We start from the raw sequence: 9106 nt of genomic DNA on the forward strand, positions 1-9106 counted from the left end.
ATTGTGTGTGTTTGCCCAATGTCACCGTGTCGGTACTGAGATGTGTATTCCTCTCTGACTATTTTGTTTTGGGGTTTTCAATAAAATAAAATGTGAGTGAATGGCGAAGCTAAAAGACAATCAAGATACTGTATGCAATTATATGTACATGTATTGCTCAGCTATTATCCCAAAAAGTAGTGTACGAGAACGCTATTCGGTTGCTCAGGTGCCATACAGGCCATGTTTTCACGACACTGCAAATTGCCTTCATCTGTCCATAGACCATATGACGTGACTTTCTACAATGAGTTTTTATTATTTTATCAGCGCCATTCTTGTCCGCATATGAAGTTTGCGTCATTAAAAATGTTATGCTTTATCATTTCGTTTTTTTTTATAGTTTTGGGAAGCACTTTTGGGATAAGGTGGAAAACCTATATGAAAAGGCTTGTATGTCCCGCTGTTATTCTAAGTTGGGTAATTCAACTAGCAAGATTTATAGTAAAAAATCACGCCCGTTGGCTGTAACTACTGGTAAATAAATGACGAGCGAGCAAATGTCCCGGAGAACTAATTTGTTTGTGTTGTTTCGACTGACTCGCATCCTGGTGCGGCCTACATGCCAAATTCCAAAGGTATGACACATAGATTAAACACTGTTGCCACTGAGTATATGAACACACGTATTGTCATTCACGTACTGGGACAGTACTATTTTGTAATTTTATCAAAGTGTAAGTAAATCGAATGGAATGGAACTTAATGTCACTTTTTTATACATTCTGCTGAGGGGCAATCAAGATAAACAGCGTCCAGGGAAAACGTGATGTACGCAAAACATTTCTGTCCAATTGGTATGCGGTGAACAGCTGTATCCCGAATACAAGAGTTGTCTAACTGACTGTGAGTGAGGGAACTCTGAACAAATAAGTCATATAATAAATAATATAATACTTTTATTCAATTGATAGTCGGCAAAGTAGTTGCATCCTGTTTAAACGCCTTTGTGAAAATAACACGTAGGTAGCGGAGCCCGAGGCTGATATTGCATTTAATATCCGACCTTCGGAGGACAGCATCTCAAACTAGGATGTAATTCATACTCAGAACATAGAACTATAATCTTATTGGTCAAAGTCCATTAAAAATCTATACAACAGTGTTATGGGTGAAATTTGTTGATTGGTTGGATTTGGTCGATCCACGACGAACTAGACGACGGGGTTTTATTGACTAGGACTTATCGTCCCTGTAAGTCCCGTGTTGACTGCCTAGATTGCACTGGGTGGCGATTCCCCTGGAATGATTGCTTCTTTTGTTGCTTGGTGGCGATTCAGTTGGTAATCTCTTCCTCGGAATCCGGTTGCTCCACCAAGGCTTCCAAGACGTCACCTGAAAACGAAAGAAGACGTTGACATAGCATTAGTAACGGTACGGCAAAACAACAGTTTCTGAGATTCTCTATAGAAACTCTGCCGGAAGCATAAATTAATATTAAGATATTACACCCTGGGCTGTAACGCTTGTCAACTACGAAATTTATGAGTCCTTTTTTTTTTACTGAATATCCACATTAGTGACACTGTTATTTGTGAAACAATGACGTCAATATCACCGTGCCAGCATGCAGTCTCAATACGAACCTTTTTCACTTAACCTATTTGCTTTTCTTACATCACTGCCTATTAATCTACAGAATAAGAACAAAAACATTGTCAATCTATATATATATCCAATGCATTCACTTCGCAGGTGGTTATCGTACAGGAAACAGCATAGGACTGGAATCACTGGGGATATCTTATACATAATATATAATGTGATGACTCAATAAATTAATAACAAAAATAAAAGATCAGTTAGATTGCGTCAACCCCAAACACGCGACAGGTCGTCGTAAAGGGCGCGTTGAAACGCACGACCGGGGTACGGCTGTTTGGGCCCAGGGCCTGTTTTAATACTCACTGCAGCAGGAGAATTGGAATACACGTGATGATCGCCATTACCATAAAACTAAACCCTGGATTGTAAGATAACGTCACCGGATACAGATTATTGAATAGCATCGAACCAATTATAAGAAACAGAGGGTCTATTGATGTCGTCAAAGCAAACATTGCACCTGGAATCCATATTATTTTATAAAAAAAATGTGATCTGTGAGAGGGTCATTCAATAAACCCATGGTCTTTCATTTGAAGACAAATACAAACGTTATTATTAGATGATGGTGGAGACTTATAGTGGTTGAATAATTAGGTCTAATTCTAATACACAGCTGATACATATCAATCATTATCAAATAAAATATGTGCATATTTTTCGGCTCAGAAAGGATTCTAGATATAACATTGAAACAGTAGTTTTGTACGCGCGTAGACGCTCCAGACAATTGCCGAGATTTTTCTGCTTCGATCTAATTTTTTTTATTTTTGGTCATTATCTATTTTTGGCCAACTATCTCTTTGATTACTGTATATATTGCACATATAATATATCATCCGGGTCATTCACGAAATACTACACTAGTAATAATAATTATATATATATATACACAATATGTAGTGCTTATAATCATAGACCCTCCAGTAGAGGGTCTGTTATAATCAGAAACAAAAAAGGTAGTGGTCTGCGCACATCGTTGAAACTAGTACCAGTCTAAACGGTACCTCCAGAAAATTAAGGACGCCATCAGGGCATGATGGGGTGCGAGTATATCACGCAGACACATATACTAAGGTAGAACATTTTCATCACCATGGGAACGTAATAAATAAATAAAAATTAAATTTAAATTGAATATTTGGCTTGACTTACCCATCTCATGAGGAGAGACCAACTGTGAACGCAGGGATGGTAAAACGACCATTGGTAATGCTGAAACCAAATTTGCCAGCGAAGCTAAAACAAATTCATAAATAATACCAAATAAATATTAACAGTTAAATTTGTATAAAACCAACACAATAGCTATCTTAAACATCAACAACTAACTGACTGCGATGCGCTGAACAGAACATATTCTCTCGACTGTGCTACTTTTAGTTTTTGATTTTCAGCCCTTTGAAAAGTTGTCTAAAACCACAAAAATAACGATTACGCGAACAGTTCTCGTCCAATTTCATTGATTTTTTCAGAGATTGAACTCAAGATCAATTAAAAACAAAATGTAAAATCTTTTTTAAGTATCAGTAATAGTTCGTGACTAATTGACCTGTGAAAACAGAGCACTCTAATTTATTACAGAATTTTTCTCCACCACTTTGTAAAAGAACCAAACAATTCAGAATCTATCTATTTTACATTATGTTTGAGAACATTGTAGTCTTCTTTTTCTCATAAAAATATTTTGGCTAACTGTTTTCGTTTTCTAGTAACAGTAAACTAGCAGAAGAATCGATTTTGTTTATTTATCAGTCATGTGACGTAATTAACGTTGACATTAGTGTTATCATATTTTTTGGATAGAGTGTTGCAAGGGCTACAATAACAGTTAAAAATTGTTAGTCATTAATCATTATTGTTTATTTTTATCAAGCTTTTTCTGTTTTGTCCAACGAAAGTCTACTACATCCTTAAACTAATCCGGCAGATTAAAATTGGGGCTAATCTGCACTGGCTCGGAAGGTTGTAAATGATTAGCTAGTTTGAATTTGCATAACAATACTGACAATGAACGTGCATTCAACGCCACAAGTTTTTTTGTTTTTTTAGCCAATCAGAATTCATCTTCCGAGCCAGTGCAGATCAGCCGTAAAATTGAGTTGAAGTGAATTAATCAACACAGGAAATAGATCTGGTTATAGAATAAGAAGAAAAATTCTATCATATGGTAAACGAATACCTGCAAACATCATCCAAGTTACCACGGCGATAGAAACGATAACGAAGCCAATAACTTGAAATCCAAATCCAATCTGGGCCAATGTGATATCGTGCAATCTTGTCTTTTCACTTGTACATTTCATGTATATTGGAAAAACCACCAATAATGAGAGAGACGTGAGAATGTTGTTTGTAGCAAGATATGAACCAATCAGCGAACCAGACCAGGAAAGAGGACTGTGTTTAGTAAACAACACAATCAGATCCATTTGTCCTGAACACAAAAGACAATAACAATTAGAAATTAATTCGTGCGACGAGATTTACGAAAGTACTTGAAAATAACAATAATAATGCACCATCATCGTCACGAGCTGTTCAAAGTATGTCATACAAAAAAGGAAAACCAGGCATTCCTTGAACATCGGTCTGCAGATAAACATTTGTTGAGACCGTCGCCACGAAATAGTAATGAATTTTAAAGCAATAAACAAAATAAACACGATTGGCGGACTAAAAATAAGTATTGTAGATTCAAAAATACATATATGACAAATCCTTATAAAGGCATACACTTACCTGACACGCATAATATAACTAGCATATTGATACAGATAAGAATGAGAAGATGTTTTCGTTTGTTTCCACTCCTTTTCTTGAAAGTTACACTAAAAACTCTTCTAGGGTTTTCCAAATTGCACAGTCCACCACATCGCACTTTTTGTGGTTCGCCACTAGCGCCATCATGCGGTTTGGACTGGAGAGATTCTTTAATCCACATGATGACATACAATTGTAAAGAAAGGTGTAGGGACAGGTATAGGATGTAGACTGCGGCATATCCAAATTTGTCCAGTACGATTCCGCCGGTTACAAGTCCAAGCGTACCGCCAAGGAAAATCATGGCATGCACAATTCCGATTCGCTTGGTTCGATTCGTTGTGTCTGTGATATCTGTTATATAACTCATTGTCAGTGCGTTCAACGTGCCGAAGCCACCTCCCAGTCCAACTAATATATTATTTACTACTATAAGCTGATATGGCAAATGCATGAACACAGAACTTAGAATTAGAATTATGCTACCCAGAGTAGCACCGAAAGACGGTATGAGCATAGGCAGTCTACGCCCGACTGTGTCGCTCCAGGAACAAATAAACATCGACGTAACGACACTTGGCAAGATTCCCAGAACCGTGAAGAATATCCAGTGAGAGGAGACGGAGTGTACTTGGTTCTCAGCATCCGGGTACTGGCCAAGATGTGTACATACTGTTTCGTTGTACAAATCGGCACAGACCTTTTTCATTATGAGGCTTTGCGTAATGGGTCCTTGCATAAACATAGACCATGCGAAGAGTAGACACACGGGTTCCACGGTTATAATATTACGTAGTGACGTCATGATAGTAGCTAACAGTTGAAACCCTTACACAAGTCACCGGATCAGAATGATATGGATTCAAAATGTATAAGTTGGTGCCACGTCCACAGCACGGTCAGACTCACCGGTAGCCTCCGTTTCGTTTTTTGACCAGGGTATGCAGCTATATATAATATACACAATATCGTAACGAAGGGATGGTCTCATCAAAATTATTCAACGTGTAATACTCTTGTCTCATCACTTACACCGTACCCGCACTGTATCGCTGACCCCACTCAAAAGCAATGAGTCAATATGCAAATACACCAACCTTTGTCACCTTTGAAGTCCTCGTCAACTATTCACGTCACAGTAAGAGAACAAGTGCGGGTATTTCAAGACAATTGCAGACGCTTTTCATACTCCACAAATATATAGATAATTATACATATTTAACAATATATATTGGTGTAAGTAACAATTTCCTCCGTTGTAATTGGCATTGACTAGTAGCTCATTATTTAGAATATAGGCCGGTTATTTCATTAAATTAAATCTAAATTTTCTATGATATGAGTATTTTTAAAACTTTATTTTTATAACATAATTAAAAAAGACAATATATATGTATTTTTTTGTATTCAAGCAACTTTTATTGGTAACATAATTCAAAAGTTTACATTTCAATACAACTTGTTGATTTTACATTAGTTTTTCAATATCCTACTCCTAATGATAATTAGTTTTATTCTACAGCTTGAAGAGAGAAAAATATGGCTTTGACTTATTAGGCTTTATCTCAATTAAATAGACTCCAGTAGTGTGATTATAATTCATTGAGAAGATGTATTTTTTCAGAAAAACTACGATGGGTCTGTTAGCCAACATTGGACACTTTCTGAAGCAATCATAAACGTCAGGTTTCAGTGAATTTGCAACACAGTACTACAAAAGGTGGTGCAGTACTTTGTCTTGTTTTGTTTATGTGCATAAATTCCTTTTAAACACTTTATTTTTTCCAAAATAGAATTCTTTTGTCTATGTTTATTTCATTTATGCACGGAATTTGTAATAATATAGTACAGTGTTGATAATATAGCAGAAAAAAAAATTAAAATTACCGGAATAATAATTTGTAAACAATATTACAGTAGTAGTATGAATTATAAAATGCGCATTTGAGTGTCAATTGACACGTTGAAGCACAGGGAGCCCAGGAACTATAATCAACTGTAATACGCAGTCTCTATGAGCGGGGGGGGGGGTATCGGCTGGTATCTCGTGTAAGAAATAGACAAGGGATGAAGGCTCGATGTGGTTCGTAACCAGTCTTGTGATTGGTTGTTGACAAATGCTGAACAGGCCACGCCTCCAACTGTGCCATGCGTTCGGGCAAACCGTTAGGAATTCATAAATGGAGTAAATTTGTGTAGTTTTCTTGATTTATTCTGCAGATATCGGTAAAATGTAGGTAAGGCTTTGGCGAAATTCGAAGGAGCAACTAATATTCTTCAACCTGGTATTTTTTTTAGATTTTATTTTTTATTTTTTTCGTCTGTTTTTTCGAGTTTAAAAAATGTGAGCTGGCCTTCATCCCTTGTCTATTTCTTACACGAGATACCAGCCGATACCCCCCCCCCCCCCCGCTCATAGAGACTGCGTATTACAGTTGATTATAGTTCCTGGGCTCCCTGTGATAAAACTAAATGCCCCTTAGTATTCCTCACTAACTGGTCTTCTTAAGTTGTCATCTTTCACAGATTTCTGAGATATTTTAGCAATGTCAAAGTAAACTGGTTGTCTAAATCCCTTTATTTTGGGAGTGTTTTAATTATTCTACAGATGCCCAACATTTCATTTAAATGCAGTTGTATAGCCTGCAAATCATCCTAAGTCAGCATTATATAAATATAATCAGAAACAAATTCAAATCCTTTATCTTTGAGTGAAGATTTGCTTCCTTCCTATTATTCCAGATGATCTAAAATTGTGCATGAGGGGCGAGATTTGCTCACCAACCTTGCGGGAAGACGCGACCTTACTAGAGGGTCCGGGGCATGCTTCCCCTTAAAAATTTTGAAATATAGACTCTCTGAAACGCTATTTCCAGCATTTTGAGGGGCAAATTTTGTTGACACAAAGGCTTTCAGCTTAACGGGGCGACGCCCAAATATTTTTTTCGAGGGGGCGACCGCCACCTCCGCCACCCTGTACCGCCGCCACTGTAACTTGTACCCAATGAATTTGTAACTTCGTCATTGAATATGCCTGGTAAAGACCACGTCTATAGGGCTTCTAATTTCGTTATTACATGCTAAATTTCCAACTTCTAAATTTTAACAAATACTTTCCCCTCAAAGACTATCTTCCAGGTCTGGTCAACATTTTAATACAGAAATATCTTGATGAAATTTGCCACCAGCCAGTTTGTGTATGTTTGCTAGGTGTGAAGTACTAGTAGACATTGTACTGCCGGTGAACCCTAACCGGCTTCGTAACGAAGTTTACTCAACAACGGAAAAATGCCATCGTCCGAATCGCACGGTTTCGCTAAAGTTGGCCATTCATATCCGGCTCACGTTGAGGCTTCGGCCGAATAAATGGTCCTTAGCAAGCAAAGATGGAACAATGCATTCTGATTTGAATATTAACCCTCACATTGGAAGTTCTGTGCCAAGGCTTCTAATGTATTATAGCCCGGTGCGCTCACGTTATAAGATCAAACGGGAACTCTAAGTTCGGCCACGTTTACTAGTAACCGTGGTTGGGCACTATCCCACCCCGTAATTATATTCGTTAAGATATCATGACGTTAATATGACATCACGATAAACCAATAGTGATCGATTATAATTCTACATGGCATATCCCGGTTTAAATGTTATTTACATTGGGGGCAACACAAGGTAGGCGTTTATCCATTTGTGCTTTACATAAATAAGTACTTCAATGAAGCTCTGTCTATTTTAGGCCGCGGCAAAATTCCCACGAACACCGACGATTATTTTAAATTTAACAAATTAAATGTGATATATTTTAGGTCGATACTTTATCAACGCCCAAATTACAGATAAAGATAAGACCATAACATATTTTCTGTTTCACAAACATATTTCGAGTCTAAGGATGTTTTAATTTTTAAAAGCATGAAACACAATGACACAAAAACCCAACGCAAATAGAAACACAATTAGGTTTCCTCCAAGGAACTCCACAACGAAGTCCATACCTAGGACAGCTTACAAAGTCGCAAGAGCAACTTATTTTCAGTAGTGTCCTAATACCAAATCCACCGGAAATACCAAAATGCACAACACTGAAATACAATAATGTACATGTACAAATAGCCATACAATGTCACGACGTACTTCAAATATAAACTCGGAAATGACCTAGCCAAATAAGTTTTTGGCTTAAAAATTTGATATGTGCACACCTTTCACCAGAAATTATTAGATTAACTGCTGTATCATCGGCATATAGTGATACTTTACACGTGAAGATCCTTTAAGTAACATAAAAATAGTATATTTCTTTGAGAGACAAGTAATATCTGTCTATTCTGACACTGACCCATTCGCTGCTGCGCCCGATCACTTAGATACGACCCGAACCATTTAATGGAATCGACTCTCATTAGTTTTAATTTATTACACAAGATGGAATGATCGACCATGCCAAAGGCGTTTTTAGGTCAGGTAAGACCATACCGTGAAAAATCTATTGATACTCCAAGATCTAACAATCATGTCTCTGGAAAATCCAGATTGGAATTCAAATAACGTATCATTTTCGGCTAAATATTTTTCAAAATGCCCATGCTCACTTTTGCAAAAACCACGCCCAATTTGTAAGTCGATGTTTATTTAACAGTCAAGAAATAAAACATTGTAAAAGTCATAACAATCTGTTTTGCCGACTCAAAAGCCTTAA

General features: G+C 37.1%; 1 protein-coding gene across 2 annotated transcripts; it reads right to left on the bottom strand.

Moving 5' to 3' along the window:
• Nucleotides 1-921: 921 nt before the first annotated feature.
• On the bottom strand, nt 922-5462 carry LOC100378237 (proton-coupled folate transporter-like). 2 transcript variants are annotated; one of them, XM_078013052.2, is made up of 6 exons: nt 4387-5462; nt 3827-4081; nt 2800-2883; nt 1948-2104; nt 1626-1672; nt 922-1374 (listed from the first exon to the last, which is right to left on the bottom strand). In XM_078013052.2, the coding sequence occupies exons 1-6, from the start codon at nt 5210-5212 to the stop codon at nt 1316-1318; spliced, it is 1428 nt and encodes a 475-aa protein (XP_077869178.1). In that variant the 5' UTR covers nt 5213-5462; the 3' UTR covers nt 922-1315. The 2 variants fall into 2 exon arrangements, with proteins under 2 accessions (XP_077869178.1, XP_085362612.1); XM_085506486.1 differs by lacking the exons at nt 922-1374; nt 1948-2104 and having other exon boundaries at nt 1643-1672.
• Between the last annotated feature and the right edge of the window lie 3644 nt (nt 5463-9106).

This window comes from Saccoglossus kowalevskii, chromosome 2 (assembly GCF_978046115.1).
Source record: "Saccoglossus kowalevskii chromosome 2, keSacKowa6.1, whole genome shotgun sequence".
Classification (NCBI taxonomy): Eukaryota; Metazoa; Hemichordata; class Enteropneusta; family Harrimaniidae; genus Saccoglossus; species Saccoglossus kowalevskii.